The following is a 16,570-nucleotide window of genomic DNA, read 5'->3' on the forward strand; positions in this document are numbered from 1 at the left end:
TTAGAATACAAGCAATAGAGTATTGCTTTCCCTGAAAGTATCACACAGAGGTCATAGGTAGCACCAAGCTATGGAAACATGATTCAGCTTCCACTCTCTCAGAGCTACATGAGATCAGAAATCACTTTGTTCTGCTGGAGAATTAGACCCTGGGATGGAGCTTTGTTCAAGGAATCAGCATGGCACCCACAGCCTGAGGGTTTCTTACCTTGGATCACTAAGGAAGCCTTCTGCACAAGTGTTCCCACCTCGTTCTGAGCAAGGCAGCTGAATTCCCCCTGAGATCCACCACTAAGATTTGCGACCTGGAGAATCTGTCCAGCTGCCAAGATGTGATGTGTCAGTCCAGTGACAGTGGCAACTGGTTTCCCACCATGGAACCAGGTGATATTGGGCGTAGGGTGGCCTTTGATGGGGCAGCCTAGGAGAGGAGAGAAGAGAATGGAAGCCATTTGTTAAGCCAGTTGTTAAGAACACATTCCTGATGAGCTGTTTTAGTGTTTCCATGACTTCCTGTTTGTTTGGGAATGCCATGGGTAAGGCTACATTATAGGAGACGGTTTTATTCTTTAGGATTCTGAGAGGGTGGTTATTATTCATTTAATTAAGTAAAAATTCTTAGAGAACACAAAGCACCCATCTCTATATTCTTACTCTTTTTTTTTAATGACTTGAAAACAATAATATACACTAAAAGGTGCTTAGGAGGAAGAAAAGGGAATAAAACAATAAGACAATAAACCTATTTTATTTAACTTTTTAAATTGAGGAAACATTGGTTATAATGCCATGTATGATTTAGAAGTATAGGAGATACAGGATCCCACCTCTTTAGATGTCTGTCCCCACATCAACTCAACACCAGGGCACCCACTGTCCTCCACCATAGTCCATTGGCTATGCTTTCCCGCCCCCCACCACCCCGACTTGGGATTTGGCCACATGACCACTTTGGTCAATGAAATAAGTCATATCTTATACTAACAACGAGCAATCTGAAAAGGAAATTAAGAAAAATAACTCCATTAAGAATAGCATCACAATAATAACAATACAAAACAGAAACAGACAATTATAAACCAGAGACATCCTGCAGGGGAGGAGGAGGAAGAGGGATCAGAGGGAAGGAGGGAGGAGCACAGGGGACTGAGGTGATGTGCACGGGTGCACTGGTAGAGGAAATTCTATGGGGACTATACCTGAGGTGGGGTGAGGGGGAAGCAAATATTGTTTAAAAGTGAACAATGATGTAAAAAAAAAAAGCATCAGAAAGAATACCTAAGAATAAATGAATGTGGTGAAAGTCTTATACAATGAAAACTACAAACATTGCTAAAAGAAATTAAGATATAAATAAGTGTGAAAACAGTTCATGCTAATGGATTAGAAGACTTTGTATTGTTTAGATGTCACTGCTCCCTCAAAGTGAAGTAAAGAGTCAATGCAATCCTTCTCAAAATCAGTGATATTCTTTTTTTTTTTTTTCAGATTTATTTATTTATACAAGCACTGGGTACAGTCAGAATCGTGGGAGGGTGAGAGAATTCACCAGAGTCAGAGCAGGGAGCAGAGCAGGCAGAAGGACTGAAGTACACTGCTGAGGGGAGCAGCGGGCGGCAGGAGAGGTCTGTGCGCCATGTGGGACCCTCCTCCGGTGGCCGGGGAGCAGCCGGGGATCGAACCGGCGCTGCAGAGGCCGCGGGCAGCTTCGCAACCCAGTGCTCAACCGCTGCGCCACCGGGGAGGCCCAAAATCAGTGATATTCTTTTGCAGAAACAGAAAAATCCACCTTAAAATTTCTATGGAAATTCAAGGGATTATGAATATTCCCAAAACAATGTTGAAAAAGAAAGCCTAAGTTGGAGGTCTCCAACTCTCTGATTTCAACACTTACTATAAAGTCACAGAAATCGAAACAGTATAGTACTGGCATAAAGATAGACATATAAACCAATGGAATAGACACTCCAGAAATAAGCTTTTACATATATGGTCAAATGATTTTCAACCTGAGTGCCAAGACCAGTCAATAGGAAAAGGTGATCTTTCAACAAATGGTGCTGGGAAAAGTAGGTATCAACATGTAAGAAAAAGTTGAATCTTTACCTTACATCATATAAAAACAACTCAGAAAGGATCAAAGACCTAGAGTTAAGATCTAAAAGTATAAAACTCGTAGGAAAAAAATAAGGGACAAATTTCAAGATACTGGATTTGGCAATGATGATTTGGATATACCCCTAAAAGCACAGGCAATTAATAAAAGAGAGGAATTGGGCACCATCAAAATTAAAAGCTTTTGTGCAAAGGACACTGTCAAGAAAGTGAAAAGGCAACCACAGAATGTGAGAAAAGATGCGAAAATCATAGATACGATGGGAATAGATATCCAATAGATATAGAAAACTCTCACAATGCAACAATAATTGCAACCAACCAAATTAAAAACCAGGCGAAAAACTTGAATAGGAATTTTTCCAAACATACACAAATGACCAATAAGCACATGAAAAGATGCTCAGCATCAAGAATTGTCATGGAAATTCAAATAAAAAATGAGATATGACTTCATATTCATTAGGATTGTTATTCTATTGTCATTTTTATAACAAGTGTTAGTGAAGAGGTAGGGAAATTAGAAACCTGTACATTGCTGATGTAAAAGGGTGCATTTCTGGCAGAAAACAGTGTGGGAGTTCTCAGAATTAAACATAGATACGATCTAGCAATTCTGCTTGTGAGTATGTGTCCAAAAATTGAGAACAGGGTATTAAAACAGGCATTATCAATAGTAACTGAAATATTAATCATGATGAATTAATACTAAGAAGATGAAAAGATCCCAAAGTCCATTGATGGATGGATGAACAAAATGTGGACATGTATGAAGGAATGTTATTCATTCTTTTTTTTTAAAAGATTTATTTATTCATGCATACAAGAACTGGGGTACAGGCCAGATGTGTGGGAGGGTGAGAGGATTCACTAGAGACAGAGCAGGGAGCAGAACAGGCAGACTGACTGAAATACACAGCTGAGGGGAGCAGCAGGTGAGACAGGAGAGGTCTGCCACACCATGTGGGATTCTCAAACCCGCGCTGCAGAGGCTGCGGACAGCTTCACAACTCTGTACTCAACTGCCTGCGCCACCAGGGGAGGCCCATGTTATTTATTCTTGAATGAAATTCTGATATATGCAACATGGATGGACCTTGAAAACAGTTTGCTAAGTGATTAAGTCAGACACAAAAGGGTAAACATGGTATGATTCCAACCATATGAGGTACCTAGGGTAGTCAAATCCACAGAAGCAGAAAGTAGACTCGTCATTACCCAGAACTGGGGGTAGGAAGGCCTGGAGAATTATTACTTAATGAGTGCAGAGTTTCAGTTTGGGTTGATGAAAACGTTCTGGAGATGGAAAGTATAATGGTTGTACAACAATGTGAATGTAAATGATACCAGTGTACATTTAAAAGTGGTTAAAACAGTAAATTGTACATTATGTATGTTTTTCCATAATAAAAGAAATGAGGCAGACTTGTTGGTGAACCACTTCCAAACCTAGACCTCAAGAGACTGAGCTTTTGCTTGTGTTCTTGTGCCTTTGCCATCACCAGTAGAACATGCCTGGACTAGCCTGATGATCCCAGAGGAAGAGAGAAATATGGTGAAATAGTCAAGTCATTCCAGCCAATTCAGTTTAGAGCCACTGAATTAAGTACGATAAATAAGAATAACTTATTTACTTTAATATTTACTTTAAGCCACAGTGTTTTAGATTTTTATCAATGCAGTTGTGTGTGTGATACAGATAGAAGGTGCCACTCCTTGGCTTATAGATCTAAGGTCTAGGGCAGTCAGAGTTTCTACCTGTGTGCTGACCCTGTGCTTGCCTGACCTGCATCTTATTAGTTGCTTAAGTGCTTCCTCAAGTTACTGGGTGATATCAATCACATTCCCGTGGCAATGGCCTTGGGGTAAAGAGTATAGAAATCAGTACATTGGGCCCTCCTGGGATCAGAAGCACCCTTCCCCTAGAGTCCCAAACAGCCTGGAGTCAGAGGTTGATTGCATTTTCTAATAAAAGGCAGGAAAACTCTGCTTATTTAGGCAAACAGCATAAACAATGAACCTTGAAACAAGTGCAGCTTTTCAGATCGATGGAAACAGGCTGTCTCCTTATCACATCTGATTTGAAGAAAAAAAGAAAGATACTATACCCTGTTAAGATGTAAGCTTCATGAATCATGCTGTTTGGTTAGTGAGGACAGACCTCTAGTGAGGTCGATTAGACTCCCAGTTGATAAACAAAACCTTGCTATTCCCAAGGAAATAGATATTTGGCCAAGAAACTTCTCATATTTATCCCTGATCTTCATTTTTTAAACTTCATTACAATTGATTTCTGAGAAACTATTTAGACAGAGAAAGCAATGGTGGCAGCCTCAGTCTCTTTTCTGTGACTGATAAAGTTACTTCTCTGGAAGCCAGAAATACTAGTCAGCCACCTAAGTGGTACATTTGCATAACAGTTGGATTCAGAAGCCATAGGAAACAGCCAGGACCCCTCTTTTGAGGGTCTGGGTCTTGGACATGTTCTCAAGGCGCTCCCATGTGGTAATCCTGGTGGGATGGAGTGAGGCAGAGTCCCAAGGGCAGGTGTGAGGGCTTCCATGCATGTGGAGTTCTTGAAACTCCATTTGAGAAAGACCCTTGGGGAGTAGCACCTACAATGATTTTTAGAGTCTGTCTTCTTGTAACAGGGTGGTCCCCAGGAAAGGGGGAGGTTCCCTGCCCCACCCAAGGGAGGATGGAGCTGAGCAGGAAGAGGAGAGGCTGGAGAAGAGACTGAGGAAGGAAGCAGGATGGAGCCAGGAGACCTGGAGGAGGCGCATGGAGCCTAGAGACACGTGAAGAAACTGCGCTTGTCTTTTGGTCATGGACTGGGTGACACAGATGTGGGTGAGACCCGTGGGGAGGTGACCATGGCAGCTTTTATCTTGATTTTGATTTTGCTCTTTTCCTCCCAGACTTCTCTGATTGTTTCTGACCCTTTGCTGTGGGTCCCCACTGGAAGATGCTTTAGACTTGTGGAAGGCTTTGGGGCCTTGCTCTGGGCCAATCCCATTTGGATGGACTTTTACCCACGAGGGGACGGGTAACTTTGGGTGCTTCACTTAGAAACCAGACTCTTTGCCTTACCTGTATTGTTTCCTAGTTTTATTAAAGTTCCTTCCCATTAAAGTCTCCTATGTTTTGTGTTGATGCGGCGGATGGCAGAACCCATTTAGAATAGGCAGGTTTGCGGGGTTTTGGGCTGCCCCTCTCCCTGCCCTATAACATTCTGAGTAATGTTCCTCACTCTGAAACCTATCAAGGTGAGGAGCAGTTTTGTAGACATTTTTTTAAAAAAGAAAATCCATGCACTTCGATTCATGAGAACTCAAAGAATTTTGAACTCATAGAATTCAAAGAGAACTCTAGATTTTGATAGGATTCTCTGGCTTCAATTTTCTAATCAGTCAGTGGTTTTCAAATTGATGTGGAGTCTGCAATGGTGCCTGGGAGGGGAGCCACAAACCTCCCCAAATTTTGGAAAAAAAAAAAACACACCAAGATTTACAAATTACATAGGCACATCCAGGGCATGCTGTTAAAATTAGCAGATAAAGAAAAATCTTAAAAGCCATGATGGTGTAACAAGGACTGGGTTTACTCTTTTGCTATAAATAGCTAGAAAACTGGGCTTGCAATGACTGTTTTTAGACACTAGACAAGACAGGAGAGGACTGTGATCCTTGAATAAAAGGGAAATTGACTGGGTAAACACTACGAATTCCCTGGCTTCCTGCCTAGAGGCACATTCTGAACTGCAAAGCATGGAGGTTGTGCTAGATTCCTAGGACAGCCATAACAAAGTACCACAAACTGTGTGGCTTAACAGAATTTTACTCTCACAGTTCTGCAGTTTCGGTATCAGAGATCAATGCGTCGGGAATATTATTCCCTTCTGAAGGATACGAGGCATCATTTGTTCTGTCTTCCTCTCCTAGCTTTTGATTGTTGTCATTTTTTGGAGTTTCTTGGCTTGTAGATGATTCACTCTGATCTCTGTTTTCATGTTCACATGGAATCTTCCCTAGAATGAATGTCTCTAAAGTTCTCCTTTTTGTAAGGACACCAGTCTGATTAGTGCCCATTCTAATGACTTCATCTGAACTTGAACATCTGCAAAGACCCTGTTTCCAAATAAGATCACATTCACAGGTAGTGAGGGTTAGGAAATTCAGCATCTTTTGAAAGGACACAATTCACAACAGAGGAGTGTCCCAGGTAGAACACAGCAGTCTAGATGCATTGAGGAATGTTCAATGAGTCTGAGGCAGGTGGGATTTGTTGAAAATTTTGAGGATGAGGGTGCTACCTAGAAAAAGAGCCTCAGAAAGCGACATAAATTGATCTAATCCTTACCTAGCTGAAGATGTGATACAAGTGAAACTCTTTAAAACCAAGCAAAGGCCAACCAAGGAGCAGTGAATTTAATATTTCCTGAAACTCAAAGTGGGCTGGAAGACCACATTCTACAGCCTGAATGGAATATCCTTGCTGATATCTGGGACATTCAGCAGAGACCCCAGAAGTGCCCCAGAGTAAATGCTACTTTCAAGCTGCCCTAATCAAGTTTGAAACAAGCCTCAAAAGATCAAATTAAACTCAGAATAACTGAACTGCGTAACCAAAGAAAATCTAACAATCTCTAGAAGAACACAACAAAATCTAGACACAATGATATAAAACTTACATCATCTAGTATTCAATCAAATGATAAATGAAGAAGCAGGAAAATCTGATAAAAATAATCAAGGCAAAAGTCAGTCAATGGAATTATAGAATTAGCAGGAGAGGATATTAAGAATCAAAGTACAAAGTATTTAAATGAAAACACGCACATACTGAGGAAGAAAATGGAAGTTATAGAAAGAATCAAATGAACTGTTAGAAATGAATTTGTTATTTATAAAATAAATGGCTTGGCTTATAGATCTAAGGTCTATAAAATAACAAATTCATTAGGTAGGATTAATAGATCACTTTCATCTGTACTACTATCACCTCAATTCCAACAACTTTAGTTTGGCTTCCTTGTTTTGCAGTTTTCTCCAAATATCCATCCTCTCCTTGGAGGAAAAGATCTCCTGAATTTTAATAGAGACATAGCTTTCTGGAATTTTTCATCCCTGTTGCAATAAGATGGGGGCCATGTTAGATTACATTCAGTGAAATGAGGCGGGCAAGGTGTGTGTTTACCTCCTGGGACATGTCTTTAAAAGAAAATGCTTCTTTTCTTCCCCTTCCTTCAGCCTGCTATTGATAACGTGTATATGGAGCAAACGATTTTGGCCTAGGTGGATAAGGGCAATATTCTAGGATGTCAGAGAAACAAGAGATTAAAAAAAATTTGCGTGGGTCCCTAGCTGGCATGGGACAGACCAGACATGGAATGTCTTGCTCTGGACTGCTTCATGAGATGGGAATATATTCCTTTCTGGTCGACTATTATTTTGGGTGTCTACAATAGATTCCTGAATGTATGACAATCCTAAATATTCTTTTCTTAACAAGGCAGCATCCATCGACTATGTATGTGATTGCATTTTTCTTCACCTCTGGACCGTGAGCACAGAGAATGTACTTCTGAAAATTGTGACACTCATCTTGGGATTTAAAATGCTTTTAGTAAAGTTTGTTTTCAGAGGTAAAAGAAAAGACCAAAGTAAACCAATTATAACTAAAGAATGAGTAAAAGTGCTAGCCTTCCTTTTTTTTTCCCCCTGTCACTTATCTTTAAACTGAATACAAAACTTATTCTACTAAAGATAGAGCTTCCATATGATCCAGCAATTCCACTCCTAGGTGTTTACCCAAAGGACACAGAAACATCAATTCCAAACAGCACCTGCACCCCTATGTTTATAGCAGCACTGTTTACAATAGCTAAGCTTTGGAAACAACCCAAATGCCCAAAAATAGATGACTGGATCAAGAAGATGTGGTACATATATACCATGGAATATTACTCAGCAATCAAAAAAGATAAACACATGCAATTTGCAGTAACATGGATGGAGCTGGAAGGGATCATGCTCAGCGAAATAAGCCAGAAAGAAAAAGAAAAATGCCGGATGGTCTCACTCATAGCAGGAATCTAGAAAACCTAAATAAGGGACCAGGAAAATGAATATCTATAAGAAAGTGAAAATCATAATCAACAAACAACTATAAATCAGAGACACTCTATGAGGGGTGGAGAGCAGGGTGGGGAGGGATTGGGGTCAAAATAAGGGGGTTGCAATTGTATGGGGAATATAAAAATAAAATTAAAAAAAAAGAAAAAAAAATTACTTCGTCCTCAAATTGGTCTCCTCCTCGGCACACATGCAGTACAGCCCTGTGCTTTTATGAACTATTTATGTGCCTGTCTCCCCGTGTACACAGAGGTCTCTGAGGCTCGCCAGCAGCAATAGTCAACATAAGGAATCTAATGTGAATTCCCACTGTGTAGGTATCTAGTGAGTAATTATCCACGTTTCACTGCCAGTGGGAAAACCTGGCTTTCCACAAGGGTTACTTTCTGCCACAGACATTTCTTATTTTCTAAGGGAAAAGTAAAAGAAGTATCCATCATTTTTTGAAGGTGAGCAATCTCTCGGGGTGCCATTTACAAGGACACCTCACCTCTGGAACTCCTCCCAATACCCTTTGCGCCAGTGAGGATGGTATCTGCATTTAATCCAGGGACTAGCATCTCTGTCAGCCATTTCCATCCTCCCAATCTCAACGCCGACCCCAGGGAACAGTCAGCCAGCAGCGAATGACAGTGTTCTCTCTTCTTAGACCTCAAGGAATAAAGGTCTTGAGCTGGTCAGGTGGCTGAGGAGGAAGCACTGTTTGGGAAGGCTGCCTAGCTAATGAGCGTTTTGGCAGAAGAAAGCCTCTATCAACCCTTCTTAACCAGTGAAAGAAAATATTGCCTTTAGACCTCCATTCCTAAGTCCACTGTGACTCTAAATTGAGCCAATGCCAGGTGTGATTCACATCTGTGTGAGGGTTTTCCCTCCTGGGCTCACCCACTTTTTCTTTTTTTTTTTTTTAGCACATTAACTGGAGAGCGTAAAAGTTACAAGGGGGAAGAGGAGGTATATTGTAAAAAGTCAAATTATATATGAAATTGCATCCTATGGGAGTCAGTTTAGCTGTAACCTGCCACTAGTTGACATCCCTGATTAAGTCAAATTTACCTCGCTAACTTTCTTCACTTTTGCCTCTTATTTCACTCTGGTTTTTGTTGCTGAAATAATCTCACACAGGGAAAGAGCCCTAGTTCAAGAGGTGAGGAGGACATGGGAGTAGAACCCTGGGTGACCTGCTTAGGTCTGCCACTGCATTCTCCACCCTCTGGTTCACCTTATAGGTTGTGGGGCAGAACTGCCTGTGAGCCAGCTTTCTAGAAAGGAGCTCCGAATTCATGACAGTCATTACTCAGTAGATATTTTTTTATTGATTTGAAGGGGCTGGCTATCAGCAGAATTTCTAGTTAGCTAAGAGACAGGCAAGTAGCTTGCCTTGAGGGCTTCTTTCTAGGACAGATAAAGACAAGCCAGGCTTTCAATAGCTGGCCATCACTTGAGTGAGCCCCTCATCTGCAGTTCTTTTTCATGAGTTCTTAGCTTTAATGAGCAGAAGGCAAGAGTTCAGAGGGCATAGTTCCCTTCCTTTCCAGCCAAATCGCTTGGAAAAAGGCAGCTGAGCTGGACAAACCAATTGTACACAGCAAGACATGTAAATGGCCTGAAAAACGTTCACAAGGAAGGATGGTTTGAAAATGAGGATAACACAATCTGAAAGGAGAGGAGAAAAATGTGCTCTGGGGGTTTTCACATATTTAACTGCTATCTAAAGAAAAGAAAGCTGTGGCAGATTAGGACACGCTGTGTAAAAATATTAAAGACGTGGCATTATTACTTCATGAGCTGGCTCCAGGCCTGTCAGGGTTTTCATTATAATCCTGTATTTTTCACGGAGTTAAAACTTACTATAAAAATGATGTGTGCTGGGATGAAACTTGGCACTTGGTGTAGTCAGTCTGGGAGTCCTTTCCTTAATTTAATTTTATAAAACTGGAAAACACTCAGCCATTTAAAATTTATGGAGGGATCTCCATGCTGCACATGGTATGTGGCATGCACAGGCCTCACTCTAAGGCCACGGGGCAACCCGTCAAAAGCAGGGAAGCTGCCTCACTGCATTTTCTGACTCCTTCTCCATTCAGGTTTGGGGACCCCTTGGGTGACAGAGATGATCTCTAAAGTAGCATAGAGTGAGTGGGAACTGGCGCCAGGCAGCAGGCTAAGAGACATGATTAATTCATATCGGAAAAAAACTCAGTTCCTTACTCCCCATTTGTCAGCTGGACCCCAGAAGGCTGTGGGAGAAGACAAGCAACTTCAATTTTCACTCCGATTTCTGGGACCTCCCAACAAGCTGGTCCAATAACCAGGCCAAGACGATTCCTATGTACATTTGCCCAAAGAAAACGGACTTTTAAACATTCCTGGAAAAAGGAACTATGCTAGCCCATTTTCCATTCCCAAAATGTCTTTTTACCCTGAGGGCAAGCTTTGGGTTTCCATTGGCAGGGGGTATGCTAATGTCTCCATGCTCCTGGGCATCTGGTGGTAGAACTTGATATATTTCTCAGCATGAGAAGTAGCTCCATCCAGATTTATGACTTGATTAAAGCCTTGCTGTCTCCAAAATGATTTGGTTATTGCTTGGTTGCTGTCCTCATCCATACCTTTAGGATCTGGTTATTCTCTTGCAGGTAAAGAAGGTGAGGTGCCATTTAGAATGTCTGTAGGTGCACAGTCTTGACTGTGGAAGTGATCACACTGCGTTTGGGCGTGTGATGCGGAATGCCATGCTTACCCAAGGTTGACTGGGCCTCCTGGGGGTGAGGGGAAGGAGAGGTCTGGGAAATTGGTCCAATTTCTTTAAGTTCACAGTAGCTCTGACTGTGATGGAAGCTATCTCAAGTGGATAAGACACAGGGTTCCCATGTGTCTCTGTCTACCAGTAGTCTCTTGGCACAAAATGTACCTTTAAAAACACAACGGTATTTTTTTAAATTTCAAGCTTCTGTGTTTATAAGTCCCTGGTTGACTCTACCTTCAGGCTGCTGGCAGGTGAGCTCTGCCCCCAGGACAGAAGGCTGGGGAGACTGACTGCTGACTGCCTGGAGCCAGGAAGGAATTTCACACCACTGGTGACCTGGCCCTTTAATGAACCTGAAGAATGTGAATAACACTTGGGCCATACCGTCCTTTTGACAACCGCCCCAAGTTAGAGCTCCTCTTGGGGTATGTTTATGGGTTCTACCTGAATCTAGATCTGCAGGCAGCCAGCCAGACGGATGTTTGAGATTTGGTGCACAATAGGACACTAACTGAGGACTCTGGAGAAGCGCTCTGTAATAATCAAGATGCTACTGCTGTGAGATGAAAATGACAGTTTCAGGGGAAAAGCCATGACTCCATGCGTGTTCTTTTCCCTCGAGGAAGAGGGCCTTCCTCACCCCTCGCCCCAGCCAATGGAGAGGCAAGCTAGAAATATCCAGGCTAGATTAGGGAAAACACAAAAGCCAGCAGCAGCTTGGAGCCAATGTGCTTTCATGAACTCAGCCTCGGTTTGGCTCTGTTTATGGGCCAGAGCTTTTGCAAAAGAAATAAAAACCCACACACGTGAAAAAAGAGCCTTTGCTCACAGCCCTGTACACACCCCATTTCAGTTCTCTTCTGCTGAACCAAAGCCACAGAACAGCAGTGGATGTGAAGAATGGCTAATATTCATAGCAGGTATCCTGAGAGGCCTCACTGGGGCAGGCCACAGAGTTCAGCACAAAGTCACAGGAAGGAGCAACTGCTGACTTGGAATTCCAGAGCGAGCGGTAGGGATGGGGCTGTTGGGGAAGCACGAGGTCCTCTCCTGAATTTATTATCCCCGTATAGGTCTCCTGGGCCTTGCGGCTCCAGAAACTTCTCAACAAAGTAAAGAAAATAATAAACAATGTGAGTGAAGTGAATGAGAGTTAAGCAGGCGAGCTCAAGTAGGGATGAGCGCCATGCAGAGGGCACATGGTGTGAGGAGGGGTGGTCGTGGGGGTGTTTGCAGGAGGCTGCTAGCTAACGTCTGCTGGGAAAATAGTACACTATGGCCCGTGAGGTCTGACCTTCAGCAGCTCAGCCCCAAGAGAGTATGGTCTGCAAAGGACCCATAAATAGAGATGTTCTATGAAGAAGAGGTCAGCACACTGACTGCAGAGGCTGCCGCCGCCATCTAATGTGCATCTAAGGGGCACAGAGCAGCTGTCCAAATGCCTGTTTTAATTTTTCCCCAGCATCATGCGCACTGATTAGTTTTGGATCCTAATCTTTTTTGAGCAAGCTTCCCAGACCTGCCCTGGCCCCATATGTTCCAGAAACTCCCATGGAGCATTTAGTGCACTCCCTCAAGGCTTAAGGGAGAGATGGTAGGTTCAGATCCCTGGGGACAATTGGGACCTTTGAAAGAATTGCCTGGACTCAGAGGCCCTAAACACCAATGCAGTCTCCTTACGAAACCTGAGACTCCAGGCAGTCTAGGTCTGGAGGAGGCAACTTCTTGATCACATTTATTCCTTTTGAGATTCCCCACTGCATTCTCATCAGGCGAAGGCAGGAGGTCTAGAATGGAAAATGCATTTTGGAAAAGGGACACTTGCCTGGTCTTTGTACAACTGAGGGAAGTGAGAGTTAATGCTCCTACTGAGCTTCTGAAAGGCATTGCTAGGACAACAGAGATATACGAGAGTCTAAAGTCGGGGCTTGGGGAGAGCAAGGTATGGAGTATGGGAGAGAGGTCATGCCTGTTATTCAGAACCTCACTGGATATCTACACTCCACTTTCAAATGTGGAAGTAGCATTCCATCAACTTTGCTCTCAGAACTTTGTAAAGACTACACCTGCGGAATTCCATAGAGAAGGGAAGACAACTTTCCCCTATATTAATGAAGTTCCCTCCCTCCCTTCTGGATAATGGTGGGGAGATATGTGAATTAAAGTGTATACTATAAGATACTAACATATTGCAATCTCTTTGCTCTGTCAAAATTATGTCCTAAAACCAAGCAACAGAAAGATTTTTGTCATTGTTGTTAAGAAAACCTAGAGTAGGTATCAGCAAGTTTTTTATTTTTTGGGAAAAGGCCACAAGGTAAATATTTTAGACATTTAAAAGGACTGTATAGTTAGTTTCTGACATTATTAGTCAGCTTTGCCATTGTAACCTGAAACAGCCATAGAAAGGAGATCAAAGAAATGGGCATAGTTGTGCCTGAGTAACACCTCTTTTACAAACAGGTACTAGTCTAGAGTTGGCCTGGGGTCCAACTCCTGGGTTAGGGTCTGAGATCATTAGCATTTCTGCACACCGAAAAGAAACATTATAGTACAACCATTAAAGGCCTGTGCAAAATGCATTTTTATCTCCAAAGATAGACAACTGTCATTTTCATAAGATGAATTTAATACCTTTTTTGCTTAATAGGCTCAATTTGTTGCTTTAAAAAATACCAATGAGTTGTTCATTACAGATTATGTTCAGAAAAATATAAAAAATTGAAAAACAGGAGCCACTATGAATGTTGTTCCTTCCAAACACACTGTGAGATAACAGAACATATTATACAAATATATTGGTCTCTGACCTTGGTTGCTGGCATTGGGTTCTTATCTAAGAGATGAGAGCACTGGGAATACCCTTTATTTGATTTTGGAGATTCTAAATGGGCACCTGGATGGCTTTTGGTGGGGGCTGATGACCAGAAAGACCAAGCCATAATTAGAAACTTGGAATTTATAGCCCTCCTCCAGAGACAGTGTGTTGCTAGAAATGGAGTAAATAATTGATCAAGCCTGTGCTGAAGCCTCCATAAAGATCCCAGTGGTATGGGGTTTGGCAAGCTTCCTGGTGAGGGAACATAGCCAGGTACCAGCAGGGTGACCTGCCCCACGCCTCAGGACAGAAGGCTCCTCAGTCCCTTGCCCTATGTAGCCTTTCAGCTGCTGTTCATTTGTATTCTTTATCACCTCCTTTGATAAATTGGTAAAACTGTGTTCCTGAGTTATGCAAGTTGCTCTAGTGAATTAATCCCACCTGAGGAGGGGGTTACGGAACGTCTATTTTGTAGCTAAACTGGACAAATATTGTTACCAATCTGGGGAACTACTACTGGCAATTGAAATCTGAAGTGGGGTAGGGACAGTCTATTTTAACCATCATCTGGACGATGGATGGCGTCAGAACTGAATTACACTGTGGAACACCAAGTTGGTGTCAGGAATTGCTTGTTAGTGTGGGGGAAACCTCACATGCATTTGGTGAATAGAAGTGTTTGATGTGATCTATCAAAGAGATACACAGATGGAAAACAGGGTTTTCTCTAGTTTACACACATATGCACATGTATCACTGGGTAGACTGATAAATCTTGTACTCATCAGTGAATACAGATCTACCATAGCCTTTAAAATTGTTGCTTAAAACTTCTATAGGTTAGTGCATCAAAACTTTAATTCTCTGTAAACATTTATATTTTTCCAATTTTTTAACTAATAAAGACTGTGGCATGGTGATTTTTTTTTAAGTGTATGTATTTCTGTATCCAAATACCCCGTTAGGTCAAATTACTGAAGTGGCACTGCTGGTTCAGTAAGTATTTCTGAAAAATGTTGATACTTGTTGCCTAATTGCCTTCCAGAAATGTTATGCCAATTTATGTTTTGGGTAACAATGAATGATAGTGCATGTTAGCCAATTCTTGGATATTGTGGTTGGTAGGCAGAATAGTGATCCCCAAATAAATCTATTTTCTAACACCTGAAACTTACGGATCTGTTACATACTACATGGCAAAGGAGATATTGCAGACATAGGGAAGGATCTTGAGTTGGGAAATGATCCTGGATTATCCAAGGTAATCATAAGAGTCCTTATAATGAGGATGATAGAGGGTCAGAGTCAGAGAGAGATGTGAAGAATGCTTGTTGTCCACATTGAAGATAGAAAAAGGGTGAAAGTATGATGGTGGCTTCTAGAAGCTAGAAAGGGCAGAGTAATGAATTTCCCTTAGAAACTCCAGTATGAACACAGCTTGGATAACTTTGACTTTAGCTGAGTATGACTCACACTTATCTTCTGATTTGTGTAACTGTAAGATAATAAGTTTGTGTTGTTTTCACTGAATTTGTAGAAATTATAGTAGTAATAGGAAACTAATACAGATCTCATTTTTTTCATTTTTACTAATCTCACATACAACAAATATTCTCAATTGTTTTTTTTTTATTATCAGTAAGATTAAATCTTTTTTGACATACAGTACATAGTTAATGTCACTGTGTCATGGATCTTTTTGAGAAATTGAAGAATGTTGTGGCTGCTGTCACCAGAGAAAGAACAGGGAAAGGCAAGGATACATCTGCATGGGGAGAGAGACAGAGATGATAGGTGACTGTTGTATAGAGAGGGTTCAATTAAATGAGAAAACACATCATGGTTAGTGGGAGCCAGAGAATTACAAATATCAAAAGGCCAAAGATTAGAATAAATCCTGTGTGTTGGATATGTATTGGGTATATATGGAAGGACTCACAACTGCTAAAGTATGCATAAATATACAAATACAGCAAGTGTGTTTGCCCATGTATATGCATGCATCTACCTTCATACTTTCCTTCTGTTCACTGAGAGCATTAGAATAATGACTCTCCAGATCTGACACTGAGATCTTGGTTTCTAAATTGATTTTCTAAGCCCGAGGCAGGAAAGTTCAAGATGAGCCTGGACTATTCTGCTGTGTCAGAAAGCAATGACGTCTTGGGCCTCCCTGGTGGCACAGGCGGTTGAGTGCTGCACTGTGAAGCTGTCCTCAGCCTCTGCAGCATGGGTTGGATCCCGGCCATCCGGCGAGGATCCCACATGGTGCGCAGACCTCTCCTGTCTCGCCCGCTGCTCCCCTCAGCAGTGTATTTCGTCAGTCTGCCTGTTCTGTTCCCTGCTCTGGCGAATCCTTTCATCCTCCCGCACTTCTGACTGTACCCAGTGCTTGTATAAATAAATAAATCTTAAAAAAAAACCACATAAAAGTCAATGTTCATAATATAATAACTTTGCTTTATTTTTTTTTTTTTAAAGATCCATCCATCTATGCATACAAGAACTGGGGCACAGGCTAGAGGTATGGGGGGTGAGAAGATTCACCAGAGACAGAGTGGGGAGCAGAACAGGCAGACTGACTGAAACACACTGTTGAGGGGAGCAGCGGGTGTGACAGGAGAGGTCTGCTGCGCCATGTGGGTTGCTCTCTGGCCGGCTGGGGGATCAAACTCATGCCGCAGAGGCCGCAGACATCTCCACAGGCCACGACCCAACTGCCTGCACCATTAGTGAGGCCCAATATCTTTCCTTTAT

The 16,570-nt window shown here is 42.0% G+C and overlaps 1 protein-coding gene across 2 annotated transcripts in view; it reads right to left on the minus strand.

Annotated features, from left to right (window-relative positions):
• ADAMTSL1 (ADAMTS like 1) overlaps positions 1 to 16,570 on the minus strand; it is a gene marked incomplete at both ends in the record, with an annotated part of 350,834 nt that overhangs the window by 18,377 nt on the left and 315,887 nt on the right. For both annotated transcript variants that reach the window (XM_084239275.1, XM_084239274.1), the window contains one exon: positions 209 to 421. In XM_084239275.1, the coding sequence (XP_084095401.1) occupies positions 209 to 421 (213 nt within the window). The remainder of the gene's footprint in view (positions 1 to 208; positions 422 to 16,570) is intronic.

The sequence above is a fragment of the Talpa europaea genome (genome assembly GCF_964194135.1).
Source record: "Talpa europaea genome assembly, chromosome: 7".
NCBI lineage: Eukaryota > Metazoa > Chordata > Mammalia > Eulipotyphla > Talpidae > Talpa > Talpa europaea.